Source organism: Pieris brassicae, chromosome 2 (genome assembly GCF_905147105.1).
Source record: "Pieris brassicae chromosome 2, ilPieBrab1.1, whole genome shotgun sequence".
Lineage (NCBI taxonomy): Eukaryota > Metazoa > Arthropoda > Insecta > Lepidoptera > Pieridae > Pieris > Pieris brassicae.
The window spans coordinates 12,768,447-12,788,709 of NC_059666.1; the positions used below are offsets into that span (position 1 = coordinate 12,768,447).

At 31.6% G+C, this 20,263-nt stretch overlaps 2 protein-coding genes across 2 annotated transcripts; both read right to left on the minus strand.

Moving 5' to 3' along the window:
* Positions 1 to 1,954: 1,954 nt before the first annotated feature.
* On the minus strand, positions 1,955 to 9,377 carry LOC123720042 (cofilin/actin-depolymerizing factor homolog). Its single transcript, XM_045676478.1, has 4 exons — positions 8,935 to 9,377; positions 3,299 to 3,489; positions 2,981 to 3,112; positions 1,955 to 2,764 (listed from the first exon to the last, which is right to left on the minus strand). The coding sequence occupies exons 1-4, from the start codon at positions 8,935 to 8,937 to the stop codon at positions 2,644 to 2,646; spliced, it is 447 nt and encodes a 148-aa protein (XP_045532434.1). The 5' UTR covers positions 8,938 to 9,377; the 3' UTR covers positions 1,955 to 2,643.
* An 806-nt stretch (positions 9,378 to 10,183) lies between these two features.
* On the minus strand, positions 10,184 to 19,025 carry LOC123720156. The gene is made up of 11 exons (XM_045676672.1): positions 18,889 to 19,025; positions 18,430 to 18,665; positions 16,440 to 17,730; positions 15,826 to 16,007; positions 15,431 to 15,640; positions 13,905 to 15,074; positions 13,242 to 13,553; positions 12,526 to 12,825; positions 12,116 to 12,303; positions 11,668 to 11,793; positions 10,184 to 10,499 (listed from the first exon to the last, which is right to left on the minus strand). The coding sequence occupies exons 1-11, from the start codon at positions 18,905 to 18,907 to the stop codon at positions 10,226 to 10,228; spliced, it is 4,308 nt and encodes a 1,435-aa protein (XP_045532628.1). The 5' UTR covers positions 18,908 to 19,025; the 3' UTR covers positions 10,184 to 10,225.
* Between the last annotated feature and the right edge of the window lie 1,238 nt (positions 19,026 to 20,263).

A 20,263-nucleotide genomic window follows, 5' to 3' on the forward strand; every position in this document is an offset into this window, starting at 1 on the left:
CGTAATTATAAACGAGACGAAAAGCGGACACTTGCTGAGAGAGATCATGAGACTACGTTTCGGACAATTAATACCGGAACATCAACTTTTTGCTGTGCGTTCGACTAGCACTGTCCAGCGTCAACAAGCTCCCATTCCTTGGGTACTCTCGCTGCCTAATGTGTTTCTCGACTCTTCACCGACCTATTTGTGAAGCGTATGGGGGTAATATACTGTGATTTAAAAATGTCCTTGGAAAAGATTAGCAGGAGGTATACTGTCAATTTTGTAAATAGCTTAATTGTATTTTATTTATGTTATTTTTAGTTAGAAGTTGGCCATGCATGGGCCAATAAATAATTACCAAACTAAAATCACTGGTCAAATTTATAATTGTGTTCAGACTTAACGCCTGCTCAAATATTACGCCAAAACACCATCGCGGGAACATTGCCGTGATCCGCATCAGGCGCTTGAAGATTCTTCATACAAATCTTTTCTAGTCTACTCATGTCACTTGACCTACGATCATTGTACAATTCACATCCTTTTTTTGAATTATATTAATTTATTAAGTATTTGGGCATTTCATTTACACCATCTATCCGCTAAAGATAGAATACATTGTTTAGTCAAGCCACATCTCATATATCAAATTGAAATATGGGGTACAGCATGCAATAACAAAATTTCTAACTTACAAATACTTCCAAATAAATTAATAAAAGCACTATTTAGATACGATTTTTTAACACAGACTAATAAAATCTACCAAGAAACCAAAATTAAATAACTCTCTCCATAGCTTATCGATAAAAAAAAACAAACACCCAACTACATGCAATATAATACTCGACGAGCGAGCTTATAATTATTTGAAGAGGTCAATTAGGTATGAGGGTGTGCAACTATTTAATCAATTACTAAAATTAGCAATTTTCGCGCGTTTAACAAATTCAAAACGGCATTAAAGATACTTCTCGAAATGAATCTAGTAGACTAAAATTGGGACGGATATCTCGCTCGTATATAAATAATATTAAGTTTCTAATGTAAATAAAATACAATTTTGTAATGAGAAAATAATCATAGTCATGTCGCTATTGCTTGGTCTGCGCCGACTTATGCATACGAGTATGTGCGCGATTATAATTTTAAGGCTTTTTATGAGGTAACCGGCAGGCAGGACCATTTCCTTAATTATACTTAAACGGTACATAAGACATCGCACACTTTAAATAGAGAGCATACTATACTTGTCCTTTGTGATAATTTAATATAAATATATAAAAGTGGTCTTACGTGCATTGATAGTGTTTTAAAATCTAGCCGATGGAATATAATGGCATAATTCAAAAAATAATTTTGGGAAATGGCTTTTAAAATGTGTGTTTAATGTTTCTACTTCGGCTTGTTTTTTAATGAAATGATTTATTTGAAAGTCAGGCTCATCAAACTTTACAGATGATAATTAAAATTTTAATAAATATACCAAATCAAAAATTATGTAAACGACTGCAGTTTTTGTCAATGTCTATTACACATTAAGACCTAAGATTTACATTTTGAATATATTTTTACCGTAAAAATACTCTTTTGTGTATAATATGATCTTCGTTGTTATTCATTTTTTAAATATAAGGATATATTGTTAAAGTAAAAATACTCTTGTATACAATGACCTCAGTAGGTAGCAGTTGTTATTTGTGACACTGTTCTCTGCGACTCTTGCGACACCTCTTGACGAAATATTGTTTGACACATTACATATTTATTTATTGCTTATGAACTTATTGTTCCTCCTGAATTCGTCCATTCAACAACATACTGTACAGTAAAAACATATCACTTTCCTAGACTAAGTAGTTATAAATGATAGCAGTATAAATTAAATCGTAAATAATACGATTCCGTTCAGAACTTCTCAACCTGATTTCATGGAGAAAAAGTTAGGAGTCAAAAATAAAACCACCAATTTCACTTATACCGAGTGTATTTCTGGATAAATTGGTTACAAAATACTTATTCAATGCCCGCTGGGTCCGAGCCATAAGCAATCAGCCAGTTATCTCAAAACCAAACCTAGGCAATTGTATAAAAATCGTAACTTTTTACAATCTAAATAGTATAAAAGCCGACCGGCGCCTAAACTGTTATGAATAAAAAAACACTGTATTTAATTTAGTTTGAGCTTAACTTACTCTTTAGTTTATAGGAAAAATATAATTAGTATAATTTAAATTATGACTTATGACGATCCCTTATTAGCTAATTCACAGTCGGCTATCTTAATATAGCAATTAACTATACAACGTCGCCGACTAAAGACCGCACTTTTCTATTGAAGCGTAAGGGAAAGAAAAAAGAGAACCCATGCGTATCACTGTAAACGCGCCAAACACACCATCTGACAATTTGAATTTAACTTCTTGGTATCAGTAAAGTCAACCAAACCACCTCGCCTGACGTTCCTTTTTCAAAAATGATATTTGCAAAGTAGAGAAATGACACAGCCCCTCATTTTATTTCAAATCTAGGTCAGTTATGTCAAGTCAAATTCGATTTTCAAATACCACAGATTATGTACAGATGGAGTATTCAAGCGTCATTTCACGTCGGTCGTAGCGTAGAGGTTAAATAAATGCTGATTAATTAATTATTAATTTACTGACGGTCCGTGGCGCGGAGTTTCTCCTCGACAGCCTCTTGAGAAGACTCCGAGAGGTCAGTTGCTTGGATGTACTTTTGTACGCCGACAAGCGATTTCTTCAATGCATCAAAGGAGCTGTGAAGAAAAAGGTTTTTCCTCAAATAATGTTGACAAGTTATTTTAGTGGATTATTGATTAACGCTACAACTACTACAATGTTCTAATGAAAGATCTATAAAAAGTGCTTTTCGAGAAATCAAAGAAAATTTCTGAAATACTAAAACAAGAGTCCCGCTTTCTGAAAGTTAGGCAGGACTAACTTATCGTTCATGAATTAGTTAAAATATTCACCTAGAGTACAACATCTTCTTCTTGACCTTAGCGGTGTCTGGGCACCATGACATGAGGAACAGTTTCTGTTTCTTGCTGGCCTCTGACGTGCCTTGACACTGGTGGGTGTATTCGAAGTCAAACAGGCCATATCTGTAAAGTAGAAAACGCTTTTTAAAAAAAAATTAAAATAGGTATTCCATGTTTAATTTTGTAGATAGAATAAGCAATTTTAAGTATACATTAGTAAGTTAATTATATTACTGTCCTAAAGAGGGTACCACTTTCTAGAAGGCTTTCCTTTGGGTTAGTGAGCTTAAAAGAAGTTATTTAACAAACCTGCACTCGCCGGTGCCACCCTTCTGTAGGTCCTCTAGGAATTGGTCGTACTCAGCGTTCCTCTCTCCAACGGTTTCCACATCGATCTGCTTCTCATCACGAATGTAGAACACGACGTACCGGTGCTTCTTGTCTTTTTTGATCTCTTCGTACGTCGTCTTGCACGCGTCCGAGACTGTTACACCAGACGCCTGGAAGTGTCATAAATTAAATTAATATAAAGAAGATAATATTTTAAAGAAAATTAAGATTGAACAGATTTTTATAGGTTTACTAATGACATAATATTACGGACTAAACTATCAGAATAAAACACAATATGGAAAATCCTGGATAATATATTTTACTCTTAATATTTTAGAGTACATTTTACCCAATACTTGGACACCCAGTAAATCACATCTAAATGTGACATAATGTAACAGCTGCCGCCCCATTTTACGTTTATAAATAGTCACTAAGTGGGATTACGTATTTTGTACAGATTTCTTAAGATCAATCTTCATGTTCAAACACAAGTCAATGAAATCATGTTTTATTTGGTTATAGCTAAATACTTATCGACTGTCAACTTAATTTTAGTTTTACTTTATATGAGAGGTGAAATCGTTTATTATTTTTTATTGTTCTCAAATCTTATCTTTACTTTAGACAATAAAAAATATATAAATGTAGCGATTCTTTTGTCTCATAACCAGAAGTAACATACTTACAAAATTATTTATAGATAAGATTAGAATTAATTTGGCGCAACATTGCGGCGATTAATATTAATTAGTACGACAAAGGTTAATTTCCCATGACATTTAGCTTTGAACTTTCACATTTCACGATTACGTCAATTTTTATCTCAGGGCAAATGTCACGTATGAATAGGGTTGCCAACTTTTCTTATTATAACAAAGTAGGGTAGGGTCAGAATATAGAACATGTCTTTTAAAAAATTACAAAATTTAAATTAACTAAAACATAAAATGTGTTTTAGATACATATTTTTTGGATTTTATTAATTAAGTAACTTAAAGTATGATATGTTGATGAAACAGTTAAACCAAACTTGTGAATATAGAAATAAGTATTATATTTGTCATTTTATAGTACCATTTTAAATTATTTAAAAGAAAAAGCCCCAAAAAACACCAGATGAGTAGGTGACAAAATCGCTAAAAACCTTTAGATTACTACAGGTAAAATACATTATAATACATTTGCTTAAATACATAGTATTAAACTTGTAAGTATTACTTGCAAGAATTGTTTGCATTAAATCCAATTACAGAGTAGCACAAAAACCAAAAAATTACCTCATGCATTGTTAATATTAACATTACAATTTGAAAAAAAGTAAAGATAAAATCCTGAATGAAATAACATTTTTTAAATTGGAATGGACTGGCCTTTTGGCTCGAGGCATTCCCAAAAAATCTCATTCACTATCCGAACAATAGCTATACACAGATTATCTAAAATTGTAACGTATAGCATACCACTGCGTCGCGTCGAAAAATAGATTCGAGACATTGGCCGTTCGTCTAAATATAGTTTGTGCCTGCGCACGTGTTCGAAAAGTATTGCAGCAAACCCTTACTCTACTTCAGTCATTTCCAATTTTTAATATTTATTACTAGCAATGCCCGGTGGTTTCACCCGCGTAGATATCGATCTCGTGGAATTAGAAGTCTATAGAATATTTGTAATCATAAAAGTATTATTTTAGTTTAGTAAGTTTTTAATTACTTCCTTTCATATTATTAGATACACAATTACATCATAATCTGATCTATATACAGATTTTACTTTACAACGAATATATATCTAATACATTTTTAAATTCGAAACATCATTAACATAGAATGTCCTGCAATAGTCAATTTATAAATGGTACTCTACAGGTACTGAAAAATTATTGATTTCAAGTCGATAATGAAATTTTATTTAATCAGTCCATGCATTTAATATGTAAGTTAAGAATAAAAACGAATATTCAAAATGCAAAACCCTCTTCTATAATATTAGAGAAGAGATTTATTTATATAACTTCCGTGTCTTAGATGTTACCTATACACATCATATAAAAACACAAATGTTTTCTTTTTATAATATTATTTTATGCGTCCTCTCATTCCCACAATTTACATGTAATATATTAAAAAAAATAGTCTTTTAATGAGTACGAATCATTTCTATACAAAAAAAATTAATTCACTGACCATAGTGAATAGTTTCTCCTAGCCATAGATCTTATAGTCATTCCGCATAAAAACCTAAAGGCATTTCAAGTGCAACGCCAATATCTAATAATAACAAGAAAATTGAAAGTGTTACGATATCTCGCGATAAACATCGTTAACGATGACGTAATAATTATTATTCTTTCTCATGTATAGCTATTGTAATACTTTTTAAAATCGATCACCGTCGCGATGTTATATAAACATTCTTATAAATCATACTATACTATATACTTCAGAGGCTAACCAGAATATTCCTTCCAATGGTCACTCACACAAACAGAAGAAATAGTACGGACAGGATAGGACTATGTACTAAGGCAAGGTAGCATAAATGTTGACACCACATTATTATAGGGGTCCATATAAAGGTAACCTTGCACCAGTACCAAATTTTAGATATCTTTTAGTTGTTACCTATGCTCGCGGAAATGTAGAGACTACAATATAACACCACCCCCAAGATTTTTTTTTATTTTACCTGTATTTACTATTTATTTACCATGAATATTAACAGTAGCCAGAACATTAGTCCCTTTTTTGAATACATAAGTCTGGATGCAATATTTTTGATTTTATAAATGCGAAACGTCAGTGGTGTTAGAAATAATTCATATAACCTTGTTATTATAAGCTATGATTTCACGCTATCAATTTTCAATGATGACGATTTTAATGACTCATTATTACTTCCGTTTGAAGGAAGATGACTGAAGAAAATATGTTTTGAATTAGGTGAATCATCACACAGGTTAAATACCATAAAAAACTTTCAAAAAGGCGAAAAAACGAAATTCAATAGAAAGGTCATAATTCAAATTATCAAGTCGATATTCATGTTTATATTTATGTTAATTGCGTGGTTATACTCTTTATGGTTCTTGGCCTCTAACGTCTGCATGTATTTATATATGTATAGGCAAATAGGTGATCAGCCTTATTAGCCAGACATGGGTCACTTCAAAAGGTGTTATAAAATAAATATATATGAGTTTTGTTTCTTCACTTTATAGTTACAATTATATTTCAAACTTACAAATTATAATTCAATTGTAATCTATATCCAGCTGCTGTTATAATCAATACGAACACGTTTCGAGAAACCGTCGCAATGCGTCTAGATCCGCGACTACACAGGCAATAAATTTAATTTCCTAATGTGGTCCCCCCACGTGGCTGGACTTTTATCTTTGACTTTTGTGTCATTGATGACCCTACAGACGAAATATGACCCAACTGAGCCACTTACGGAGTTAACCTCTAAAAAAACATTTCGACCACTTCAGCTTCTCTAAAAGGTATTCATCAGTTGTTGCTCTAGGAATTAGGACGAAAGAATTCGTTATAGCCCTAACAATAAAATTTCATCGCAAACTTCAGAGGCAATAGTCTTTATTGACACAAATTACATGTTAAACTTAGCAAGTTAAAGAGAAAACATACTATGTTAATTTTACCTCTAACCGGGAATCAAGTACCCCTGTAGCAATTTACTTAGCCAAGAGGCCCGCACATGCTAATACATATATTTCTTTCAAGAGACAGTCTGTCTAGAACTAAGATCAATATTCAATTTTATAAAAAATATATTTTTATCTAACTCAAAAATATAGTGGTTATCAATTGTCATGGTAAACTTGTTGCAGATATATAAAAATTCCTACAACCTTGAAGCATTAAAGTGGTTATACATATGGATGAACTTAATATATTAAATTTAGGATATTAATTTAAAAAAAAAAACTAAATAAGTTATAATATAAAATAGAAGCTAATAAAGTTCATTGAACTTAATTAGAAAGCAAGTTCAATAACCTTATGTAATTTTAATTAAACAAAAATCAGCACTTGTTTATAAATAGCAACATTGTAGTAGTGACCTTAACATTAAATGGAATCTATTCTTGGAAATTGTACTTTTACTACATAACCAATAAGACAATTTTACAATGAAAAGCTTCAAATTACTAATAAAATGTATTCATTAAGTAGTGCTTTATGTGTTATATTTGCATTAAAAATATATAGATGGTTTGCATTTAAAATAGTAGCTATTTTCAACAAGGTTAGACCATACTATTTTTATAATTTATGTATGTTACACAGTAATTTCAGTATGAATTATTATAGTTGATTATGATTAGAAAGGAAAAAAAGAAAATCACCTACATTTAACCATAGCATTGTATTCACATAAAGTTAAATAGTTTCTTATAGAGAATGATTAAAATGATTTTTTTTATTATTTATTAATATGTACATAGGCATTAGCACTTGGTAGTACAAGAGTTATGGTTGTAGTAACTATGTATGTTAAATGGAAAACCTAATAAAATTATTTCAACTTATAATTCACTCCACATCATTAAAATGATTGATTAAAATAAAGTATGCATACAAGCCTCTACCGTTACTATACAGGACTGTTTTAATTTTACCTTTAACTTGTATTATCTGCACTGGGCTAGCTTATAGCTTCTTAGTGTTAAGGTTTAGCAAATTATAATTTCTGCAGGTATATCTTTCAGGGACAGCTTAACATCCCACATAAAGATGTTCCTAAATTGTATGTACTTGCTGTTTGTGAGCTTTAACACTAATATTAGTAGATTCAGTTAATTTTCTTGATTGAATTTAGCTAATTGTGTAAAAAGAGTGTGTTATCTAAATGAAAATAGTAGCTTACTCATACACAACTTTACATCCTTCAAATAATGTTTATACACAATGACATTAAGCAATTGATTTTCAGACAGATAAAAACGTCGTAAGAGAAAGTCAACCAAAAAGTGTTAAGTGATTCATCATGACTCATGGGCCAACAACACAAGGAAATTGTTGTTAATGCGTACTTATAGGATTTATTGATAACACAACCTTGACATTGTTGTGCACTTTATCCCCGACTGGTCAAAGGAACGCCCTACGATTTTATGATTACAGTGACAGGCTACCGTTTACCGTCCTCCGACCATATATGGCTAAACGTTATAGCGTCTGCGCGGTATTGCGGTCTCCCCGAGTTCGATGCCCTCACCAAAAGTTTATGATAAATACGCCAATCGGACAATCCGTTGTCAATGCACCCGTTAAGGTAACCTTTCGTGAAATCCTACACCAACTTAAATTACATTCTTGTAAGGAACTGTAATGAATACGTAACATGGCTGGAACAGATATGGAACACGACACGTGGCATAAAATCACTGAACGGTGACAACTATTTCTCCGAAAAGGCGTGCGAACTCTGTGCAGGGGGTTGTGCAAAATATGGCCGATCGTGGCACCGGTTCACATATTCTTCAATTTTACGTGAATTTGCACTACATAAAAAGCTTTCACTGTGTCCATAATAACAAACACATCGTAACTTTTAAGACACTGTAATTAATGATCATCACTTACCATTTTTTGATGTTAAATACGTAAAAATTCCACCACTAACTTCACCGACTTTACGACAACGGCGACCGGAACGACACTGAATCGGAATGTTGGCAATTCGTTATTGCTTGATGGCCAATGAGCGCATGTGTCAAAAATGTGAAATCAGTCGAATCACTTGCTTTTAAATTTATTTTAGCGATATAGTCCGTAAAAATACAATTAATGATGAAAAATATATGTCAAATAAACAATTAGAAATTAAAGCGTATTCGAATAACTATAGAAAGTTATTTAAATAAAATAAGTCTTTACTTGGAAATGTAACTCAAGGCGACAACTTTAAAAATATCACTATCTCCGTTGCACACTACGAAGCCACTGTATCTTTTTATTCTCGTTGGTATATTTATGGTATAGCTCTAAAGATAAGATAAGTCAAAAAAGCGTAGATGATTACAACGCAGAGATACAACTACATTCACGAATATTTACTGATCAAGTACTACATGAGAAGTGAGTCACTGATGACGATAAGATTTTAACCAATCAGGAGTTAGGATTCAGTAAAATTCCTTATATGGACCGGCGGAAACCAATGTGTTCTCGTCGATTTGTATTCGATTTTTACCGCGGTAATAACGATAATTATTGAAGCATACAAATTACAGACAAGACAATATTTAAATCGGCCTAACGAATGTGTTTGTCATAATATTGTTGTGTAGTTCTTCTAAGCAATAAAGTAGGTTTTAAAAACTTACAATAAATTATCATCGTTGTAAAAATACACATTAAAATCGACCAATTATTATTCGTATATCGTTATTCATGGATGCATTAGTCTTGAGATAATATATTATGTCAATCATCGTGCTCAATCAAGCTAAGTCATATAAATTCGATGTAAAGGTCAAAATATTGTCATTGACCACTGATAACCATGTATTTACATATTTTTGTAATACAATCAGTAATGCAAAATGTTCCATTAAAAAGTTGTATCATCGAACTTTTACTACACAATGATGAAGTATTTATCGACTACTTCCTGGTAGTTAAGTGTGCCTGCATTTAAAATGATATCGCATTATCTTGTCTGTGATACTTCTTTTTTTCTAACATACAATTAGTATGAGTAGGTGATTTACCCCCTTGGCATATAGATATATCTTTAATTCCTCGAATCGACAATTTGGAGACTTAAATGTATTAAAAGATTAAAGTTTAAAAAAAATAATTTAATTTATTGTTCCATTGACACATGCTCCATATAAATAAAAATAAAACAATGATAATAAATCAATTTAATTTAAGCATTTCCAACATATTTATGATATCGTTTGTACATAGAGTACATATTTGTCAATGTCATTTGCCCAATTGCCCCTGCCAAGCCCCGTCTCAGGAACGATATGGCGTAATTTGAATCAGAGGCTTGTATTAGAAGAACTATTGAGTTTTCTAAATGTTGCCGTATCATTTTTGGCGGAGGCGATTTTTCTAGACAGGAACAAAAATCGGCAACTGCATACGCTGCTATCCGGGATACGTGGCTCTTTCGTTTCGCTATTGACTGTGTTAATCTGTAAGTAAAAAATAATAATCAGACAAAATTCAATGCAGTACAGAATCCCCATATATTAGTTTACTTAAAGGAAATATAACAAAATGAAGGTGTAAAATAAAAAAATAAATAAATATATATATATATATATATATAGATAATATACTAATAATAAGTTAAAAAAACGGTACGGTAAAGGCGAACTTGACTGTTAGAGCAAGTGTTCATTGCGTATATAGTAAGAAAAATACGTTACCGCCTTAAAGATGATCGCACGCTTTAACCGTATAAAAAACGTAAAATAAAATTAAAATATGTAAAATACAGGCTATATAAAATACGACTCGTACTTTCAACGAGTTCAAGAATATGCCATACAAAGGCAATTTGTATCCTCTTTTTTAAGAGCCTACTACTCGTAGCAATGACGTCTGCTATGCTAGATATAGAACCCGAAAGTAAGTCTGACACACATACATAGTATTAAAATTAATGTTAAGTTTACAAGGTGATGAATTATGTCTTAAAATGTCTTAGAAATAATTTATAGAGGGTAAATGTGCGTTTGACAGTTATTGATAAACTAAACTTATTCTCGAGTTTTAGCGAGAAAGAAACAGCAATTCATATATATTATATAGATACCATTTAGTGAAATCAAAGTGAATATTAGCGTTTATTGTTTATTAAGACAGTAAATGTAGCATTGGACATAAAATTAGCCTAGGTTAAAAAAATTAGGGGCGAGTTATCAAAAGTAAAAAATCATTTATTCATATAGGTCACACAATGTACACTTATGAATATCAAAGTAATGCAACCCAACATTAATTAAGTTACAATATAAATATTTTAGTTACTAATCGGAAGCCTAAACAAAATGTAAACAATCATCACGCTTGAAGCCAATAAAGCTTGCTAAAGTCTTTAGTTTTTACCACACTTATCAATTCTATTTTAACCGTTTCCTTGTTAAGTCATAAGTGTCATTTAGATTTATGAACTCTTTGATAAAAGAGTTTGTTTTTGTTAGCGTCGCAACTCTGCCACCGAACTTAATGTGCGCTACAACTTTTTTAGGCCTGGGCCTCAGATTTCTGTATCTGTTTCATGATCTTTGATAAATCTAATAGGTATTCAGCCTCCTGTACCGCAGCCTAGGTTAAACTAGGTTAAATCAGACTTACTTCTCAATAGAATGAGCTATTTCAGCTAATTTATGTTCTGTGTTCCTGTCAATGTCAAAATCAGATGTTGAACGCTCACACATACAAAGTACCAGAGTCTTGTAGCATTGCATTAAACATGGCCACCTGTAATACAAATTATATAGGCTTAAATAATCACTTTATTTGTCTATGGTTTTGCAAACGCATAATATGGTGGTTAATATGGAGACTCTGTTTTCGATAACGAAATAATTACCGAATATATTCTGTGAATTAATTACGTTTGGTTACGTAGCTAGATTTTCAGAGTTGAATGCGTTGCTAAGATGTAAGGTAAATTGGCAGTAAAATATCATAGTATGGATTATCTCAATGAGATCAGCTAAGTTGTCCAGCATCATCAATTAATAAATTTGCTATGGGGCTGCCAGATGTAACAAACAAAATAGAATGAAAAAACTCTCACCTATCTTCCAAAAGTTCATCTCTAGACAATATCATGCTATTTAAGATGGCAACACTGCCTTCAAACAGCATGAAAAATGAACGCCAACTAATTTCACATCTTGTGTCGATGGAATTACGTCCAAGGAGGTAAAATATCAGCTGTTGTAGTTCAAAGATGGCATCAATGAATTTGTACTCAAGGTTTATCTGTGGAAATGTTATTTATCAAATGAGTTCAGTTAATACCATATAATATTTTTTTAACTGTTAGTCAATTATTGAATTAATTGAGTGCAGTTTTAAGATAGATTTATTAATTATATTTGCTATAAAAATTCACAAATGTTTATTTTTCTACCAGTAAAATTATTACTGTCTTAAGTAAGGCCCTACGTTATACCGATATTTGTATATTAAAGTTAAACTTACCTTTTTCGCTGCTAAAATAACTTCGGACAAAACATCTAGATCGAATTTCAACAATTCACAAATGGAATCTTCGATTTTGACAACGTGAACCTCATTTCCATTATGAACTTCTCCCTCATAGTGTTGCTGTATCCAAAAACGTAAATTTTTTGTCGACCTTAATATTAATTTACTGAAGGCAACACATTTCACTTCAGTAATGTATGAATTTAAAATATTTAAACATAGATACTTTAAAACTCGGCGGCTTATTATTTGCGTCGATGTGATTTCTTCATTTTTCAGTAAAATTGTGGGTTTCTGTAAAGGTTGTTATGTAAGATAAGTTAAAAAAGTTACATAATTTTTTTTAGTTAAAAATGATTTTTAGTAACCTTGTAACTTTTTCTAAATCTTTTAAATTGTTAATTATTACTATTAACTCATGGACTTATATGAATGTTTCCGTTTTGGCTTATATGTATTTTCTAATTGTATAGATATACTATTAGATAACCCTTACAACTACAACGACAAAAATACTATAGGAATCATAATAAAATATTATGGATTATACATTGTAAAATATACTGTAAAAACATTATTACAATACACATTTTAAATAATACATTTTAATTACATTATGACAATTCTCTAACTTTGCTTACTAAACTAAAGCCAGAACTAGTACGAACATAAATAAGTTAACTAATATTTTTTATATCAAATATATTTACCTTGAGAATGGTTAGTGTATTCAGATCAGGTACAAAATGATTAGCAAACACTTCCACAGATGACAACTCCGATAGATACTTCAAAGTGGCAGTTAACTCTTCCAAACAGTTGTCATTTTTCTTCTGTCTATGGTCAAACGCCATAAACAAGCGAGCCTTGACAGCACGCCATATTTGCAGAAACAGTTTGTCCTTGTCTTTAAAAATGTCATGTAATTCCAACTTTTTGATGTATCGCAAGACAATTGTCAATAAGTGTATAGAGGTACCGACATGGAGATTTTTCGATTCAGAACTCTCAACGAAATGTAGCTGAAAAAATTTACAATTTTATTAATTCAAGGCTCAACTTAAAGAAAAGTAAATATAAAATGGAAGTCAATTGTGTGTGTCAAGTGAAATTATAAGATTAGAGAACACCAAAGCTGTTGTATAATTTTTTTTGTAAATAAAATAGCTTGAGCTTTAAGGTCATTCAAATGATTAGGCACCAATGGACTTTTCTGCACCATAAGGAAACCGTAATTACACCTGCATATCGATGGCGTATGTCAAACTTAAAAAGGCTGATCACTTTGCTTCCCTCTCATGATAATACAGATACAGGCGGGGACTTTTTTCAAGAGGGTTTAATAAATTTAAGCGTAACACAACAATACTTACAGCATTTTGTACAAAAAACTCTAAACCGGACCATAAACATTCCATACTTTTTAAATCCTTTCCATCATTGCTTTCACATGACTTGGTTAAAATAAGAGTGTATGCTCCCATAGCGTTAAGTATTGCCATACTATTCTCCGATATAACACTCGCATCTGCGTTGCTGGTATCTAGTATATCTTTAGCAAAATCGACACTTTTAAACGAATCTAGCATTGCTTGGTTTAAATCTTCTTGCAGACCTGTCAATATTGATTTCGGCACACTGGTAGCACTATTTTTTCTTTCTTTGGAAATTAATGGCAACACTATGAATATGATTTGAAATACTTCTTCGCTGAAATCGTCGATGCTTCGAATTTCTTTCTTTTTATAATATTTTAACAATTGTTTTACAAGTGTTTTTATAACTTCAGGATCTTTTTTTACTTGTCTTGTCGCGAATTCCAAAATGTATTTCACAACCAACACGTGATTTGCAGTTTTGGCGTGCAATTTAAATAATTTTAAAACGCCATTATCAAAGTCAAATAGGTAGGGAACGGGAAATATTTTAAAAATATCTGGAGTCTTCGGCGTTAATTCAAATATGCTTTGTTGTATATTGTCTATGGTACGTTTATTTTTTTTCGAATTGCAATCCTTTTTACAAGTCAAGAGAATGAAGATGGTTGTCAATTGACAATTTTCATCAAGATAATAAATCTGTAAATTGTTCAGTACTTCCAAGTATTTTGTTATTTCATCACTGTCTTCTACAGTTACATTGTAAAAATATTCTTGAATATCTACATCTTTAAGGAATGTCTCAATGTCGAAGTCCTTCCCTAGACCTTTGCTAAGCGAAGAAGCATTTTTAAAGTTTTTGGCAACATTTTTAAGTACTTCAAATGTCAAAGCTGTCAATAAATCTTTATTTTTGGCAACACTGTCACAATGAAAAATGGATGTGTCTGAATCTACAGCATATATTTTGACTAGGGACTTTGCTACTTGTTTGCATTGGTTTTTATCTAAGTTTGCAAAGAGTGCTTTAAAATAATAACTGTCAAATGTTTGACAGCTAACAAGGAGTTGTTTAATTAAATGTGTTTTTGTATCAATTATTATCTCTTTATTATTAGATGCTGTTAGATTAATAGCCATTGTCTTTATGAGAAGTAAATTATTCTGAAATTATACAAATTGTGTTTAACATAATATAACATATAAGGTTAAGATTTAAAGACCGAAAACGCACTTGCGAGCTCATAGACAATGTGCGGTCTGTTTCCACAACTGAGCGTTTCTTAATTCAGTAATATAGAATCAGCCGCAACTGCTAGTGTTTCCGAACCAATTCGACTTCGACCTTCAAGAATAGAGCCTACTAATTCGTGAAATGCCGGCAACGGACTTGCGAGCCTTCTAGCAATATGAGTGTCGATGGACGGCTGTATCACGTAACATCAGGTGAGCCTCCTGCTCGTTTGCCCCTGTTAGAAAATAAACCGGATTTATTTTGCTAGTTGTAAATGGTAACTTACGAATAATTGTGCGTTTTCATCGTCAACTTTGCTTGCAATCTGTCCCCATTGTTCCGCATTTAAACATGGCAATATTAAAGTTAAATCAAAAACTTCGCCATTTTGATTATTTTGGAACTCCAGTTTGACATTACTATATTTCATGTTTAATATTTTTAACTGCGCCAAGCTTACGCAGATATGTAGAAAAGACTTGAGAAGCAGGGAATTCTGGAAAATAAATTGTTTTATAAGAGTTGAATAAAGATGTCCATGTGTGATGTTTTCTTATGTATTTCCTGTTAATCTCCTTTTATTAACAACCCGCAAGCAAAACATAATTTATTAAAACATATAAGGTTAAGACGATAGATATTCTTGGTTTAAAGGAATTTACTAATAACATTTTGACTTACATAATCCAACTTCAATAGGCACTTGCCAAATTTCATCAGACATTGCATTTCAAAATTGTGGTAACTGGCCCAGTAATCTTCACTTATCGGCAGAGGGACAGTGTGGTCCGCCATCTTGTTGTGCCGCAGAACACTCGACAAAATGGCCGCCAGCAATTCAGTCAGCGTTAGTACTGATGGACCTATAATTTTAAGATAGTAGATGATACATTAAATCAAATACTTTATGACATACAGGAATCATACGGAGAGCCGACCTTTACAGTCTAACTCAGTGTTTCCAAACGTGTAGCCAATGATTGTTAAGGGTAACCCCCTTCCAGAACAAAATATGTGGTATTTGAATTTAAGCTTTACATTTGACATTTACTTAATTTGTTTCGTTAACAACTTCCTAGTGATTTCTTTCCTAAAACTTATCATTAAGTTTCTCAAGTGACCAATTCAATTTTTGAATAAAAAATAATAAGTATGTTACATAGAACATAGAAATTTTAAGAAGACTAAAAGGTATAACACCAAGGAAACATTGGTATAACTCATTCTTATTGTTATATTAATTTAGTATGAACTATTTTTCTTTAATTATAGCAAGTTATAAAAATAATACCTACAAGTATTTTCTTCAAGTGAACTTAAACAATCTTCTAAGTCTTTTTTCATCAAGATTAACAAGTCCTTATTTTGCCTAAACATTAATTCCGATGTCAGTTTTCCATACAGCTCCAGGCAATTCTCAGGCAATATATCAAGACAAGTTACTATTTTACTTTTAAACTTATCACAATCAGTATTACTTATTATCGATTCATTTATTTTTTCTTTAAAAGATTTTTGATCTTCATCAACATTTTCTAAATGTGTCTTTAAATGTGGTAACATGTTGTGAACGAAATTAATTCCTTTGCTAAGTTTGAACATTGTTTGCAGCAATATATTGATTGTGTCTACATATGTATCTTGTAGACTTGAGCTTTTTTTGGCAACCATAATCTGTGGTAAAACCTGGAACATTGTATTATCTACTAAGGTTGGATCCAATTTTAGCGCTATCTTTATAATATTTAAAGTAGCTTTATCTGGCTTTCGTTCTTTTATTGTTCCTAAAATAACTTCTTGTAAAAACAGTAGAAATGTTTTCTTTGTTTCCTTGGACTGTTCGTTTAATGTGTCTCGTAAATGGACACTTACGTCAACATCATTTTCCAGCAAAACTTCTAGCATATTTAAAAATATACTCCGTTTTATTTTTACTTCATTTCCTTCAAACAATATTGGTTTGAATTTTGTTGCTGTTTTAATGTAACATTGTTTTACATTTAAACAATTTACTGCTACAATATAAAATGCAAATAATAGCTGACTTTCTGTTTTAAAGCAACACACAAATATTTTAGTAAAATCACATAAGAACTGCTGATTTCCTTTTGAATTAATAAATACATTTATAATTTTCATGACGGATTCAATATTATCATTCTTTGCTTGTAAAAGATGTGTAAGATCATCTTTTCTAATTAAGTTGTTCAGGAATCGAGCATAAAATGTACGCTTGTTTATTGGAAATAAGATGATTCGACATACATCAACCACTTTTTCTTTACTCTCTGTATTAAGGAAAGAAAATATTGTCTCTAAGTTTTCTTCTTCAATAAACTTGATAATAAATTCAAATTTTTTCTTACAATCTTTATAATACCTTATGATATTGTCTAATAATTTATTAATTAATAGAACATTTGTTGTTTCTGTTGCTAAATGTTGGAGTAGAGTCATGGTAATTGAAAGATACTCATTAATTTGTATTGACAATTGAGGAGATAATTTGCTGTTTTCTATAAAAGCCGTAATAAATTGAATATCATCATCTTGTATAATGGTATTGTGGAGGTACTGTGATACTATCTGAAAAGAATTTTTTTTTAAATAAAGAGTATGATAAATGAAATCACATATACGGATTGGTAGAGGCATGAGACAAGGAGCTCTCCTCTCACCTAAGCTGTTCATACTACAAAATTAGGCATGCTATGCCAGAAAGTAATGCAAAGAACCATACTAAAAATACATAAAATAAAAAGCTAAAAAATAAGACAAAGTCATAAGTAATGGTTGCCTTACATTATGCCCCAAAATAAAAGTGGCAATGGGTAAGCAAAATACATCGATAAAAGTTAACTTTAATGACAACTATGAGGAAAATACCAAGGGGAATTAGACGGCGCCCTAAAAAAAGGCCAAAAAAAGAAATAGAGGCAGTCACAGGAAGCAAATGGAAGAAGAAACTATGGACAGAGATAGTTGGAAAAAGCTGGAGAAGGCCCCTACGCTTTTGTAGCTCAGTTAAGATTGAAAATAACAAGAAAAAAATAAAATATAAAAAATCTAAGCATTTTTTTTAATGATTAGAAATTATATGGGCTTTTATTATTATTGAAATCACATGGATTACATACAAGTTTATTCTATATCCGCTCAGAGGTTAGGGTTTTAAGGAAGTTTTCTTACAGCATATTGTTGTGTTGGCTTCAATATGAAGTATTCAGTATGCAAGGACGAAACATAACTATGTTTTTCACCAAGTTAAAAACATAAATTTCTTACCTTTATCAGTTTGTATTTTAGGTCAACAGTAAAATCATCAACAATGTTTAACCAACTTAAAACATCCTTTAAGTCTTTACTTGTAACCTTATTGCTTCCAGTTAATGCTTCTAGCCATTCACCAATCACTCTTTCTTTAGGTGCAGTTGGAAAGTGATGGGAAAATACTACATTCTTGGCGAGTCGAAGTCTTTTAGGTAATGGCGTTGAGTCATCTTCCAGACGCCGTTTCAATTCTGTAAATTATAACATATGTTATTATGTTATATTAGCTTATGAATGGTAATGAAAATGCTTACAAGATTAGATATTTAAATGAAGAATGAGGCGAGAGCAACAGAACACACTTAAATAAACTATATATGATTTAAAAAATATAGAAATGACATTGTTCTTTGATTAATATTAATTTTTATAGCAGCTAGCATGACCATGAAGAGGTTAAAATTTACAAAGTACCATTTATCGGATGAGACATTTTTAAGCACCAGTAAACTTCTATAATATATTCATTTATTAGTTTTACTTAACCACTAAGTTATATATATTTTTTATTGTTTAAAACTGAAAAAATACAAATATGAATTAGGTAGCACATGCAAATGTTTTGTTTTTAGCCGAAACACGTGACATAACCCAACTGACATCTGAATTCTGAAAGATGTCAAAGTTACTTTGATAGTTTGGAATAGCAATGTTTACGAATACTTTACGAGCATAAAAGTCTATGGAATTGCGGAAAATGAGATATCGAGCCCGGTTAATTCTCTGCAAATAGAATGTTGTGAACCTCCATTAAACATAAAACGTCAATATCTGTCAGATAGATTCATTTTTTAGAATTGTCCAGTTCCAGAATCATGCCCTCATTTCCAAACTGGAGTCTCTTTCTCAAAAATTACCCTCTTCACATAAACCTTTACATTGTCTCGTAAAAAGCTCCCTGAAATTCAAACATTTTATTATTTTTATGTTCTTCCTATATTTAGCTCTTCTTTTGATTCATTTCTTCTTTCTCCAGAGATTGGCTTTTCTCTTGGTATCGAAAAATCTGATTTTAATGCCAATGCAAATTTTAATTGCAATGTCAATAGTGAATGGCCTAACTGGCCTCAAATATATACAGATGCATCTAAACACTCCAATGGGCGTGATGGTGTTGGAGTGTATTACAAACAGTACACTATAGTTCAGAAAATAAAATTACCTCCAGAATCATCGGCTTTTACCGGTGAATGCTTTGGACTACTAAAAGCTTTTGAATGTGTACTGTGTTTCAAACTAAAAAAAACCGCTGTATTTACTCATTCCTTAAATGCGTTACAGAGGTTAGCAAAATTTTCACTAAAACAGTTTGGCCAACAGTGGTACTGTGACCGGTGACGTATACCTGTACAAGAATTTTGAACATGCTCTTGCTGCTTTGCCCGGTATATATCTCCACAAATCGTGGAATATGTGTTGGGAAGAGAGCGGCCGGATTAAGGGTCGCTTCTTGTATGCTATACAGTCTTCCGTTCCCAGGAAGCCATGGTTTGCCAAATTGTCATTTGATAAATACGCGATTACTACTATAATTCGTATGCATCTGGGACATTAGCCTTCCAGTTCTTTTGCACAAACTTGGTATCGTAACTAATAACGCCTGTGAGTGTGGCGAGAGCTATTCTGACCTGAACCATATTTTCTTTTCTTGTCCTAAATATGACCTTTCTTCCTCATATACTTCTTTAGTTTCTCTCTTCTTCGTGATTTTAATTTCATTGTATATAGTATTATAAGTATGTTTACTGTAAATAATAACACTATAATTTTGATTTCTTTTTCCCCTTAT